Source organism: Accipiter gentilis, chromosome 20 (assembly GCF_929443795.1).
Source record: "Accipiter gentilis chromosome 20, bAccGen1.1, whole genome shotgun sequence".
Taxonomy (NCBI): Eukaryota; Metazoa; Chordata; class Aves; order Accipitriformes; family Accipitridae; genus Astur; species Astur gentilis.
In genome coordinates this window covers 26,418,956-26,433,871 of record NC_064899.1, presented here as the reverse complement: position 1 = coordinate 26,433,871, position 14,916 = coordinate 26,418,956, and the positions used below count along the sequence as shown (strand labels likewise).

The following is a 14,916-nucleotide window of genomic DNA, read 5'->3' as shown; positions in this document are numbered from 1 at the left end:
CCTCCCCAGAAGGAACCATTTGCAGGGAAACTGCTCTTGCTTTGCAAGAGTCTGCTGCAGGCTTTGAAATCTAGTAGCCCAAAATCTTAATCTCACTTTGAAAAGACAAGAGGTTGATCTAATGATTGATCTTAGTTTGATCTTAATAAACCCTTAGTACTTTGCTTGTAGTTTTTTTTCCCGTTAAACTTTTTCGAAATACTTGTGTTTGTTTCCAGAATTTCTAACGATCAGCAAGCCTTCAAAGAAACCCTGGAAAAAGCCCAGATTTGACCCTGGAGTCCTTAAATGTCTGTATATACAGAATATGGAAATTATGCATTTGGGGCACGAAGCCGTATTTTGCAAGGCCTGAGCAATGATTACATGATAAACACATGCGCATTTTTTTTTTCCATGAAAGGAAGAGTAGTAGCAGAAAATCGGGAAAATGCAGACATAATTGCCTCTCCTCTTTAAGTGAGTAAAGCAAATGTGTATGTATTCTGTTCTATTCATATGTCAGATGCTGAAGAAAACAACTATTTTCACAATAACCTGTCATGTTCAGAGGAGGAGGACGAACATATAAAACCCTGCAGTTCAGCAGTACTCACGTAACACTTCTAAATCCACAGGGGGACAGTAATCATTTGTCATAGGAGCAGTCCATTAAGCACAGAAAAAAGAACAAGTGCTCCCCCTCCACCGCAACAGCATCTTAAAAGACTTTTTAAAAGGAATTGTACTTGGTAGGGTGAATAAAGGCCTACTGAAAGTTAGGGAAGATTCTATTTTCATTTGTTCAAGCAGCTAGGTTTAAGCCTCCTTTATGATCTACTCCCCTCTCTGGACTGGCATCAAGTCAGGAAAATTTTTTTTTGCCTATTTAAAGACTCATTATGGGTGGGGAGCAGACAATGGGAAGGGAACTGGAGTGAAAGGACCAGTAAAACATCATCCAAGATGAATTAATGATCTGTTTTCTATGACCTTTATTCCCCTGGGCTCGTATTTACCATTACACTGCAAGAGGCATCCTCACCATTTGAGAAACTATGAATGAAACAGACATAGCAATTCATCGTTTGCCAAAAGCTGAAGGCTATTTTGCTTTAGTGTGAACTTTCTTCCCAAGGCAGAACCAATTCGTCATTTTTCCTTTTTGAGAACCACATTTTAAGAATCCCAGTTTAAAATCCTGCCATAACTCATTAAATGCAGTTCAGTATAGCTGAATATTACAATATGGACAGAAGGACCGTCAGACCAATCGCATTTGCAAAGCACCCAGCATGCTTTATTTACGCATTGTTGCAGGGACAAGGTCTAAGTTCATATGTATACATCTTCACATCCATAATAAAAGCTTTCTCCATCTCATTCAATAATATATCTACATACAGATGTACTGTATCTGTATTGTACTTCATGAAGATGATGTTCCATGAGAGTGTTATTTCATAACCTTTAAGAAATAATGTACGTCACTTACAGCTGGCAATGAAATTCAGGCTATAGAGCGACTGGTAGATGACGCTGCTTTTATGATGACTTCTAGCTAATGAATTATTCTCTGATATTTAGCATCTCTCACCTTATTATCTGTGCAGGCAAACACACATGGCTGAGATCATGCCAGAGCAGAACACTTGTACTCAAAAGGTTTCTGAGAGCAGACAGTTGCTCTCAGATGTGTACTGCATCACACGTATCTGCCATTCCAAAACCTTGAGCTTTTCTGTAAAATACATTTGCAGCAGCTACCACAGGCAGATTTAAATTACTCTGTAGTTAGTTCAGTTAGGCTAATAATTTGTCTGATTAACTGAGTACTTTTTAAGGACAATTTGACTGCCCTCCGCTCTCAAATTCAGCCTTCGGACAAGAGAAATTAAGTGAGGTTGTCTGATGCCCTTCTAGGTTTCATATTTCTTCTTGTATTTCTTTCAGACATCAGGTGTGCATAAAAAAAATGTTAAGAATTCACCAACTAGCCCTTCTGTGAATGGATATGCCAGAATACGTATCAGTTTATATACCTTGTTCTCTTGAAATATCTGGCTTATACCAGAATTTGGACGTGTCCTGGACAAATTTTACGGTCACATGTTTATCAGTTGTGTTTTCTGTGAAATAAAAGGGAAAAAATGGTCAGGAAATTTTTTAAATACAAAAACATTTTTTACTTTTCTTTCCAACTTCTAATCACCTTAATTAATCAAAACCCTCATGATCAGAAGGACAATTTAGAGAAACCCTGAACTGTTTTAGAACCAGCAAATAGAATACCGTACACCAAGATTCTGAAAGCATTCCTGAAGTTTCATTTTGCAAAATCCATAAGATATGAAAAACTTACATTTATAAAGCTGGATTAAATACAAAGCTGCATTTCTCAATGGGGTCCAGTGAATACCCATCTACATTTTTAACTATTCTTGACGCAAGTCTAGAAAGGTGCAGGGAGAAGCCAGCCCTTATTAAAAGAAGTTGGACTCCACACCGCTGGCTTGTGGTTTGGCAGTTCAAAAGGTAGGCTGCCCTTGGCTGACATCTCGGGAAGCGCAGAAAGAATTCTGCAGCCTTGCTCTCTGAGTAACAAATCCGAAGCCAGTGAGCTGGCCCCGCTTATTGCAAATATTCAAGTCCTCTGTGCCGTTTTCATTCCATTGCTTTTTTTTTTTTATTTCCCCTCCCCACTCTTAAAACCCCCTGAATGCTTTTTATAAACTCATATAAAATCTAACATATTTTGCACGTCTCTGATGCAGAACCTACCTGGCACTGGGGAAGTGCTTAGCATTTTCGAGAAGTCTGGGAGGACGTTTGGGAAGGGGATGCTGATTGTGCTTCCACTGTGGGGGCTAGAGAAGCCACTTGACGAAGGTGACACGGAGGCGAAGGAACGGTCTCCTTCAGAGGACCTCTTTTTCTCTGGAAGAGGCGGCTGAGCATGCAGGTTCCCTCCGTGGTGCTGTGGACCCGCGCTGTTCTGGCTGTTGTGCCCGGAGGCCACTGTAAGAAAGTTCTGCGTCAAAAAGCCATTGTCCTCGGCACTTGCCACCGACGAGCTCACGGTTTTAGGAGAGATGCTAGTATTGGCTAGGAAAGTAGCTTGTTTCTCCTCTCGGGGGGAGCTGCCGCCCCTGCTGCCCCCGCCGTAGCCCAAGTAAGCCCGGGCGCTGCCGCCAACAGCAGGTTCTTGCTGTGCCTCTGCTGGTGAATTCTCCAGGCTGCTCAGGGTGATGACCTGCAGTCCTGGAGTTTGGAAATGAGACAAGAGAGAGACGTCTTGCACGGCATTTGAGAAGTCGGAGGGCACGAGGTAACCCGCCGGTGGCCTGCTGTTTCCCATCGAAAGCTGGAGCGACGGGGAAGCTTTGGGGCTGCTTTCAAGCCAAGGACGTTCTGTTGCAGAAGAGCTGTCGGGAAAAAAAAGCCAAAAATTGAACGCAAAAATAAAGTGACAGCCAAATCATTCCCTTAAAACGTCACTGTACAACCCGTACTGCAGCAATCGCTGAAAGCAATGAATTGCCTCATCCAGGACGATGCCCTTTGACAACGTGCTGGACCGGGTGATGCGGCGGCATCAAGGGGTTCCAGCCCCATCCTGATCACTCGTTTCGTCCACCTAGGTCATTACTTTCTGCCTCATCTCGCCTTCCACCTAGCCCTCTGATGGGACAGTCTCTGAGCTCGCACTGTAAACCAGGCCATCAAATTAATCACAGTTAAAAATACTCCTCCTTCCCCCTGTGTGAGAGGGTCACTTTTAATATGAATCAACCCAGTGAGGCTGTTCACAGTATTGCTTCACATACAGTCAGTGGTCCTGGAGATCTCTATGGGGTGAGCTGAAGCGCTACCTGGAAAAGAGCAGTAGGAGGCAAGAAGTTCTTTAGCCAAGTCTGGCATCAAAGGCAGAGGTTTGTGGAAGAAAACCGACACTGACACAGCAGTTCTTAAATGCACAGTCTCTTACGTTCAGTGAAAAAGACAAAAAGAAAAGAAATGGGCTAGGGAGATAGTTGTGCGCAATCACACAATAAATGAATAACTACGATAAGAACACAGTTCACAAGACCCAACTCTTAGGCCAGGTCCCTTTTAATATAATTTGCGTTAAAAAAGGAAGGAAGACAGGTCCAGTGGTTAATTTGTTTGATGATGGAATTGTTTTGATTGATAGAATTCAATATCTCAACAGTAAACATTAGATTTTTCTACTGGGTAGCAGTTCCACCTGCTCAAGTGAAGAATAACAAATATCCTCCTAAGCAAGACAACCTCAGCTTCTGATGAAACCGTCTGATAAAAGTTTAAATTGTCTCCTTGCTTCTATAAGCGAAATGCCCTTAGACTGTAGCTGGAAAGCATTACCAGCAATATCAAATGTAGAGAGAGCAAACTCATTGTGAGATACAAAGGGAAAAGAGCTGACATAAGATATATTAACAAAAGAAAGGATTTTTAATTAAAGGGAACTGTGAAAACAGATACCAGTAGATTTGAACAGATCGAAGTAGAAGGGCCATAAAGAAATGGAAGGGAAGCAAATGGAGGAAGGTGCCATTGCAAGAAAAAAATTGCCACAGCTGTAGCTGTCTGCTAGATGAAATGCAAAACGACAGAAAAAAATATTTAGAAAGAAGGGAACAGAACTTTCTAGATAAAATCTGAAGTACGAACGTAAACTTGATAATGACTACGTTGCCTGGTAAGCTTTTAATTCATATCCACTTATAATGAAATGTTACAGTGCCTCCTCCTCAGAAAATACTGACATACTTTGTTCAGTCTTATGATTCACATTCATAATCACAAAACGAAAACACTCTTTCGCAGTCCAAGTACTGATTGAAAATGAAATCAATTAGATGGGAATATAAATAAAAGATAAATAGGTATCAACATAATTGAAGTCCTCACTGAGAGTCTGACACACCAACCGACAGCATTCCAAGTACTTAGTGTGAAAAAGGAGCCAATTATCCAAGACCAAGAACAGGATAATTAGCCACAAAGGAATGTTGCTGCAGAGTGATGAAAAAGGAAACCTACCCGCTGTAACATAACACCTCACCTATTAAGTAAATAAAGGCCACAGCTAATGACTGACCATTCATTGTCATGGTCTTCTGAACCTTCTTACAGTAACCTGGGTCTCCTTGCTTCTTTGCTGTGTTTCCTGTGACTTCTCATCTTATGCTATAAGCTCCTTGGGACACGGACTATTTTGTAGATTTATACTATTCAAGCTCTGGTCCAGAGCCCTACACGTTTACCACAATACAAATATGAAATAATAAAATCTCTCAGCCTGCTAAGCAGCTGAAAGGGAGTCAGCTATTCACTATCAAAACCAAGTCCTCTGATATTTTACTGACTTGAAACGCATACACTGTGGGGAAAAGATTGTTCCCTCTCTCTCGTATATGACTTATTCCAATGTGAAATTTCATTAAATGCTTTTCAGTAAAGCACTAGAGAAGCTGGTTAAGCACACAGGAAAGCATGTATGAACTTGTGGTAGCACATAATAAAGTAACTGAGCTATTAATTCCTATTTATTTTTGTATTCCTGTTTATCTTCAAAGCTAATTGTGTCCCTGACGTATAAACAACATCCGTGTCTGTGGTAAATTCCAGCTGGTGGACAACATCACCATCAACTATCACAACCACACTCCAAGTCCTTGGACAAATGCTCTGCAATGAAGATGAAAGCGGAACATCTTGGCTGAAAACTACAGTTATGAGAACTAAACAATACGGTAGGAGAATCTTTTCCTACCTTTCTCCCCCTGGGATAGGAGTGTTACTTGAAACAGTACACGACGATGCAAAACAGCGCTGAAAGGAGGGATCTGTCTGCATGTTGGCCCTCAGCAAAGCAGGGGTAGTGCCCACAGTGCTGTCAGACATCACCATGGAGTGGTTAATGGCTTCCGTGTAACTTCGAGATTCTGCAGCAAAGGAAACAAAGTAAAAGGCAAGTTAAAAAACAACTCACGTTTTTATGGATCTTGTACCAAAAGGAGTGTTTATAAACCAATCTGTTTTTCTTTTAATAGGACTATAAAGAAGAGGTTTTTATTTGTTTGAGCAGTCACATTTTATTTCACAACGTTATGTTGATTGCTGAAAATGGCAGAGGGAATAAAGATTACAGAATTGCACTACTCAAACTGTTCGATCAGTTCTCCAGGGTACATTCTCTAGCCCTAAAGAAGAGAGCAGACCCATCTGTTCCAAGTTGGTTTGCATTCCGCAGTCCCGAGTGCTAAACTGGGTATGTCGAGTCAAGTGTCCACCGCCAGTGTGCACTTAAACACCGAAGTGATAGAAAACTGGAGTATTAATTCAGCCCGCCCATTCAGCCCACTGCCGAATGGGGCAGGGGACCCGGTGGAAAATGACATGGAAAACGCTGAGGTGCTCAAAACCTTCTTCACCTCAGCCTTTACAAGTGGGCCAGGCCTTTGGGAATCTCAAGCCCCTGAGACCACAGGAAAAATCTGGATCAGGGAAAACTTACTCTTCTTGGTGGAGGAGGACCAAGCACTTAAACAAACTGGACAGATATAAGTCCACTGGGGTCTGACAGGTTGCACCCGCAAGAGCAGACAGAGCTGGCCGATACCACTGCAAGGCCACTCTCAATAATCTTTAAAAAGTCACAACGACTGGGAGAGATTCCTGAAGACTGGAAAGGAGCAAGCGTGACTTCCACCTTCAAAAAGGACATGAAGGATGATGTGGGGAACTGGAGACTTGGCTAGCCTAACCTCAGTCTCTGGGAAGGTGATGGAGCAGCTAACCCTGGAAACCATTTCCAAACACGTGAAGGAAAAGAAGATGATTGAGAGTTGTCAGCATGGATTTACGAAGGGGAAATCACGCCTATCCGCCCTGATAGCCTTCTCAGTGAACTGACTAGTTTAGGGGCTAAGGGAAGAGCAGTGGATGTTGCTTATCTTGACTTTAGTAAGGTTTTTATCACATCCTCGTAAACAAGCTGACAAAGCATGGGTTGGGTAAGTGGCCATTGAGGTAGACTGAAAACTGGCCGAATGGCCGGCCCCGAGGGTGGTGATCAGCTGCACCAAGTCCACTATGAGGCAAGTCACTAGCTTTATACCCCAGCGGTTGAACTGGGGCCAGTGCTGTTCAACACCTTCACCTGGATGATGGAACAAAGTTTCATCCCCACGTCCGAAGACAACCAAAAACTGTGAGGAGTAGCTCATAAACCAGATGGTTGTGCTGCCATTTAGAAGTGGGAGAAATGGGCCAAGACGAATCTCAAGAAGATCAACAAGGGGAAATGCAAACTCCGGCACCTGGGAAGGAATAATCCCAGGCACCAGTACATGCTGGGGGCCAACTGGTTGGAAGACAGCTCTGCGGAGAAGGACCTGGGGGTCCTGGTGGGCAGCAAGGTGACCATTAGCCAGCAATGCAAAGGCGGTCAGCAGCATCCTGAGCTGCATCAGAAGGAGTGTTGCCAGCAGGTCAAGGGAGGCGATCCTTCCTCTCTGCTTAGCACCAGTGAGGCCATCTGGAGCGCTGTGCCCATTTCTGGGCTCCCCAGTACCAGGGAGACAGGGCACAAGGCCACAAAGATGCCCGGAGCATTGCTGGGACTGGAGCAGCTTTCGAAGGAGCAAGGGCTGAGAGAGCTGGTACTCTTCAGCCTGGAGAAGAGAAGGCTCAGGGGTGACATTATCAATGTCGATAAATAGCTGAAGGGAGGGAATAAAGATGAGGGAGCCAGTCTTCTCACTCTTCTGCTTACACGAGGAGAAAAGGAGAAAACTGGGGTTGAAAGGCAGCTGAGCAGCACACAGCAGCACCCGGTTTAGCTACAAGTGCAGCTACAGATTTCAGGTGTGACTTTGTTCACACCACACAGACAAAGAAGCAAAGCGCCTGTAAACTTCTCTGTCCAAATAGCTTGCCAATAGCATCAGAGTAATTGGTTTCTAAATTGATTCAACTCTAAACTACGTTCAACTTAATTATACTGGACATAAATACTACAGGATATAGTTAAAACACATGCATTTGGATGAGGAATAATGTGGATGCTATTACTGAAGAGCTTTATACAGGAACAGTTTAGTCCCCTTCTTTACAGGTACATTTTAATAACCAGTCAAGCTCTAATGAGGATTACATTTAATTATTCTGGTATAGTCTAAAGCAATCCAACACCTACTCACATAAGCCCAGGTTCAACGGCACTATTTTCTACCACAGAAAAAGCCATGAACTAAGATACTGCAAAAGCCTGTGCATCTGAATAGCTTCATACACCTGAATAGTTCCATTGACCTCAGCACTTGCAGGACTGGAACCCGGTAAGATGATCACAAATGAAACAATCTCTAATTACTGTCTCTTGAGTAGATACACTCCAAAAGATGGAGGGAAAAAAAAATACAGAAGAAAGCTGCGGAAAAATTCCAGCCCTACAAAGAGTTAAGATCAAATTAATGCATCTTTTCCACAAGAAAATATTTGTAATGTAAAAAGGAGGAAGGTTCTCACTATTTCTGTGAGCGCCACTGAAACAAGACTGAATAAATCCTTTTCCCTTCAATTCATGGCAGAGCCGGGCTCTGCTATTATTTGAAAGAGGAGGGCGCAAGGTACTTGAAAGAAATGCCTGAGATAAGAAAATCTGCAAATCAGTGTCCTGACTGAAAACCATTTGAATTCCTCACATAGCACACATACTGTACAGAACAAACATGTAATTGGATGAGGAAAACATTACAAAATTGCAACACTGTCTTTTAACTATACCCATTACCTTAACTATATCCACACCAGCCATAAAAATGAACTTTAAGGAAATACAGCAGAAATGTGTGTGGTGTGGAAGAGCTAGAGAAATCTGAATCTGTATCTCTCTAATAGCTCAGATACATTACACTCGTTATCATACTGGTGCAAACACAGTCAGAAAAAGCTGGCTGCATAAACCCATCATTTAGGCCATATTCCTACTGAGATCAGTGGTGTTTGTTTACACAAGTATTACAAAGATTCCCTGTTTACCCAAGTGTTACGAACATCGATGTTAAGCAGTGATTTCAATACATAATAAAGTAGTATTACTTTGTCTTAACTATTATCTGAGAAAAAGCTGATTAGTTGAAGGCAGGTTGGTCAAACTAACGTTGTATGTCTCCTTCTGAAACAGCTTAAAGTCTTCTCCCACTCCAATGCAATCTCAGCTATGTGCGTAAGAGTCAATCTAAAGTGTTTACATAGCAAAGTCCTCTCCTCCTCCCACCAATAACAGCACCTGCCTGAAGAACTGGACCACGACTTGATTCTTCCCTGTTTCAGGCCTTGGACCATTGCTATCACCTTCAGAGCACCGAACGCTGCGTGACGGAAGGACCGCTGCCACACTTACAGCTGCAGCATTTCTTTTCATACCCAGTTTTCACAGGTGTAAAATATTAAACCAAGAGTGAAAAGCCACTGGCAGCCAGGCATGTAATCTGCAGAAAGAACGTGAATTCTGTACAACTCTTCCCAGGCTAGAAACAAGTATATCTGAAAGGCACTTCCCATGAAAGCAGCTTTGTTTACATTTCAATTAAAAACAAGCTTGCTGAATATTTCAGCTATGTCCTCTCTATTGTCTGATGCAGAGTCCACACTCACCGGTCAGCTGTTAACCCTTTTATCTCACAGAATCATTTACTCAGTGCAATCTCATAGCTTCTACCAGAATTCTGTCTGCATGGTACAAACTTCCCTGGCATGCCTGCTGCAAAGCATCGGTCCTTCTTGCTGCAGGCCCCTACTGAATCCACGCCATTGCATCTGTGAGAACACTGACAATGTGAAAAGTGCAGCTCCCTGCTTAAAAGAAGCGACATGCGAAAACCAGGATCATTCGTGTTCATGTCTCTTCATGCACCCGGGTCAGACCTGCGTATCTACATTTCCTATCACTGATCATCAACTTCACAGGCAGAACCTAAGAGAGGAGTTGGACTCTTTGCATCATACGCTACCGAAAAGTGACATTCAGGAAGAAAACGAATACTATCGTGCCTATATGCAAGGCAGAAAAATATCCAGCCTACTCTTCTACTGTCCCACTTGGCAGCGAAGGACAAATACTTGTAAAAGGCACAAGCTTCTTTCACTTTTAAGCAGAAACTCCTGGATATGCCTAAGACACAGCTATATAAAGTAAGATGTTATACATTAACTTTTATTTTAATTCACTAAATCTATTGAAACAAAAAAGAAAAAGGAACCCTGAAAAAAAATTCCACCAAAAAACCCCAGAGTGGCTTAACCCAGCCATGGTCCAAATAAAAGACACATAAAAATGTTCCTTTTCCTCTATCTTGTAGCAGCTGAAGGGCAAAATCACCTCACAGCTTTGGAGACATCGGTGCAACAATGGCAGGGAAGTGAAAGGAGCAGTCATTCCACTGTCATACCTTGTGTTTTAGCAGCTTCTCATATATTCCGTCTTTGTAGTCCTTTTTTGTGAGTAGGCGATAGCTAACCTGCATTGCATGAGCTTGAAAACTCCCGTCAGGATCCTCGGTTACACCTTTCGGGGAAAGGGAGCTCTAAGTCACTCCCAAACCCCTGAGCTGACCACCCCCAAACTATCTCAGGCCAGCCTAAAAGCTGAATGGGACACAGAAAAGCACATTGCTCTAAAGTAAGCCAAAGTAACTGAGCCACTGCCAGCCGTAAAGAGCAGCAGAAGGATAAGGAGCTTTGTGCAATACTTTTAAATTTCACAGTCTATTTCTTGATCCACCCTTTGATGGCTTCAGCAATGACGAAAAAATCCAGCCTAACAGAAGAATTGCAAGAAGGCACAGCACACGCGGCTGTGAAACACTGCTCCTACCAACCCTCTCATTCCGAGGTCCCTCCGCTTCCACCTCTCGCTGTTCACACCAGCAGCTGATGAGCCCATTCCTTTAGACAGCTTTCCTGACAAACTCATCTACAAAGACAGAACTGAAGGCATCTAGGAATGTAATGGAAGAACGGTCGGTATCTTCTCTACACAGCAGAAGTAATTTTTTTGTTTTGGATGGTTGCATCCCACTAAGGACTTGGTATTTCTCATTCTCCCAGGACTCACCTTGGACGTGTCCTACCAGACAAACATTCTCAAGATCTTCTTCCCTTTGAAACACCTTGGAAAAAACGCACGCAGTGCTGCCCAGCATTCACCAAAAACTCCGTGGCACTTTGCAACTTGGCATCCCCCTGGCTCCGACTACCAATTGGAGTTTACATTACTGCCAGTGTAAACTCCACCACACTCCCACATCTAGGGAACTGTAAGCGTTTCTATTACAATAGTCTCTGCTGATACAACTTTATTTCATCCAGGAGACCACGGGTCAAAAGATGGCCACTTCCCTTTTCCAATATTAAATTTTATTATTCATTAAGCAAGTTAGTCCGCCATTCACCTGAATATCTTGCAGAAGATTTAGGCTCAACTCAGAGCTGACATGTTACACATAGAACGAAAGATAAAGCAAGGATCGAAGAAAACCCTAGCCTTTAGTATTAAGCACCAGAACAACCTATCTAGAGACACGGTGGATGGCGCTCCATGGCTTGAAATATATCAGTAAGACAAAAAGTACCGGATGAAGATCTTAAGCACATTTTATGAAAGAGGTTTGCTTACACATGTTTCTTTCCAAACCTTAAAATCTGCGAAGGGAAAAGAGTGGAGAAAGCTTTATCAAGGAAACAATCAATGAAAGCAAAACCACCACCAAGCAAAGTACAGAGCTAATGATACCGAGTGGGCATAATTTTAGTTCTTCTAAGACATTTGGCCAGTATTTCAGCACGGGAAATGTTGACAGAAAGATTAGTTGGAAAATCACAGTTTTGAACAGAAAATTGGAGCAAGGAAGAGAGCTCCAGTGAAGAGAAGTACTGACGTGCAACATCCAGCGACAGCTCATTTGACCGGATGAAGCGAAAAGGAGCGCACAATTCCAACCGCACAGTGCGAGTACGGAGCGGCAGAGGCTTATGCTGCTACGTAAAGCCAGAAACCCTGGAAACAGTGAATTTCTGACAAAAGGATTTGGGTCCCTGGAGAAAGAGTCCCTCCAGCAGCTGACAGAGTGCCAGCAACAGCACTGGCACCGGTGAAGCTAAGGGGCAACTCAGCAACCTCCGTGGAATTAAAAACCCTGCGTATGGAGAAAGGAGACAGTGAGATGACCCACTTAAACCAGTTAACAACCTAACACCTTTCCAAGTCCATTAGCACGCTAAGGTTCGTCTGGGGGACCCACCTTCCCTGTCACTCTCTCTCCTGCTTTTCCAAATGCCGAACTGCCAAAGTTAGTAAGAGACACTGAGATAATGCTGAAACTCTCCTTGCTTTCAGTCAGTGTGCACACTATTGACTTCACTGAAACTCTGACCTTTTATACTTGCTATATTCTGCTTTCAATTTCACAAAAATAGTGAACCAAATTATTCTCTTCCATGAAACCATCAACTTCAGTCCCGCTGTTCCTTCCTTTCCACGGAATATGTGGAAACCTATGAAAGATGCTTAAGATCTTGGCTTTTATAATTTCAGCTGCCAGGGAAGAGAATACCTTTATTACCTCTTTTTGCATAGTATATGCTATCCTTTCCAACACGAGTTGTTCCACCTCTCATTCAGGGCTAAATTCCCCTAAGCTGTTGCTGCTAGCCAGCTTCCACCATTATTTCCTAAGTGTTTCAAACACAAAGAGCTCTGAGAACAGCACCTAATTTACTGTATTACTGTTTCTTTTGGTTGGGAAGAGTTAAAACACAAGTAAGCTGACCTAAGCCATGCACACTGAAAGCAAAACCCTTAACAACCCCAGGCAGCAACAAAACACCCTCCTGTTCATTAAAGAAGTTAATGTTCTTCCCATTTTTTGTAGGATAGATTTGGAAGGTTTGTATTTTAGAGAACAGGCATCTGATAAGAAACTTTCCTAATAACATCTTGTAGACTGAGATAACGATTGTCATTGTTAGCTAGCTTGTTATTCCAGCAATCTCCCCCCAAAGCCTGCGGCAACCAAATGCTGAATCAGGCCCTTGTCATTTGGCCCACCGTAGTCACCAAGCTATATAAAGTCTCCACTGCCACGGAGCTCTGAGGAAGCATGAACATCGAAAACATTTTCTACAAGTGTATTTTATAAATAAACTGGATTTTATACTATAAGGTTGACTAATCTAATCAGATTGACTATCTGACTAGCTAGTTTACTGACTTTTGACTATAGCAACAGAGCCCCTGCTTTTCCCAGTATTTCTTTGAAAGTCTAAATTATTTAGAAAAAAAATATCCTAAAATACTAACAGAGTTTTTACCTTCTTTTCACGTTTTTTTGCTTTTTACTTCACCTTAGACAGCAAAAACAAAGGCATACAAACTAAGGTATAAAGACCCTATTTTGCTCAGATTAACTCCCGCGCAACTGAATGTTATCAATTAGGATGGAATTTGGAAGTCCACCTTTCTCATTTTCTTAAGAAAATCTGAGAACTTAAAATAGGGGTTGATGTGCATACCAATGATTCTGCTTCACTGAACCACACTAATAACTAGGAAAGGGATAATATTAAGCCCATCTTTAAGAATGGCAATAACGAGTATCGGGACCTTCGTGAACTTGAGCGAGGACTGGACCAACAGAAATCTTAAGATCAACATGAAATACAAAAAATCTGTATCTGGGGCAGAACAAGACCTTGCAACAATACGGGTTGGGATCCAACCAGTAATTAGCAGCCCTGCTGAAAAGGATCAGGAGTTGCAGTGGGTTATCAGGCTGAAATAGAGTCTTCACTTTGTTCGCATCCCAAATCAGGCATACTGAGCTACAGCAGGATGAACACGGCCAGCAGATCAAAGGAAGCTGGTTATTACCCCTCTGTATATGATGCTGGGAAGGCTTCACTCGGAATACTAAACTCAGTTTTAGGCCACCAGAACATGAGAACCTGGATGGGACCCAGTGGAAGGGTACCAAGCTGACCAGGGGCCTTGCTCACACAGCCCATGACGGATGGAGCTGGGATTGTTTAGTCTGGAGAAGAAAAGCAACTAGGTGGGGAACCTAAAAGCAGCCTGAAAGTACTAGAAGACTCCTACTAAAACTTCTCTGCCAGAAGAGACAACAGAGCTGAATTCTTCTCAGTCGTGACAGACAAAAAAGTCTTGGGGAAATTCTCACTAGAAATCAAAAAGAGCTTTGTCACCATGGGCAGCGTGACGCTGGAAGAGGTTAACCAGGGTTGTGGTGGAACCTCCACCAGAAGGGGGTTTCCTGACTCAGACAAAGCAGGATCCAGTACTCATAAGGGTCCCGTTTTGAGTCACAGGCTGGACTACACAGCCCCTGAGGTGCTTCCCAAACATCATTTCTATCTTTCTACGGTAACGCTAATTTCCTCACGCAGACAAGTCTTAACACAGTCATTTCCGAAATTTTTTAGTTGCATATCCCACCAATAAGAAATTTTCAAGGCCACCCCTCCAATATATGTCTATTTATTTAAATATGAATTGTATAGATGTACTACTGAAGTTCTACTATTTTCTTCCCACACCCCAATGGATCATCCTGTGCATCACCTGGGGTGCACACACCCCACTTTGGAGACCACTGGTCTAACTCACTAACAGAAAAAAAAAAAGGCATGCAGTTGAGGGATAAAAAGAGGGGGTTTAGGTTTGGGGGTTTTGTGTTGGGTTTTTTTAAATGGATGGAACAGGGGCAGTTTCTCTGTTGGCCCAGAATCTGCTGGTTTTTATGCACATCCGTAAACTCTCCTTCACAATTGCCTATGTTCTTTCAGAAGGAGAACACGTCATGAGTCAAAACCATGTACCATCACGGC

The 14,916-nt window shown here is 42.7% G+C and overlaps 1 protein-coding gene across 8 annotated transcripts in view; it reads right to left on the bottom strand.

Annotated features, from left to right (window-relative positions):
* TNS3 (tensin 3) overlaps positions 1 to 14,916 on the bottom strand; it is a 234,011-nt gene that overhangs the window by 18,255 nt on the left and 200,840 nt on the right. For all 8 annotated transcript variants that reach the window (XM_049823713.1, XM_049823714.1, XM_049823715.1 and 5 more), the window contains 3 exons: positions 5,780 to 5,951; positions 2,761 to 3,404; positions 2,022 to 2,108 (listed from right to left, as the gene is read on the bottom strand). In XM_049823713.1, the coding sequence (XP_049679670.1) occupies positions 2,022 to 2,108; positions 2,761 to 3,404; positions 5,780 to 5,951 (903 nt within the window). The remainder of the gene's footprint in view (positions 1 to 2,021; positions 2,109 to 2,760; positions 3,405 to 5,779; positions 5,952 to 14,916) is intronic.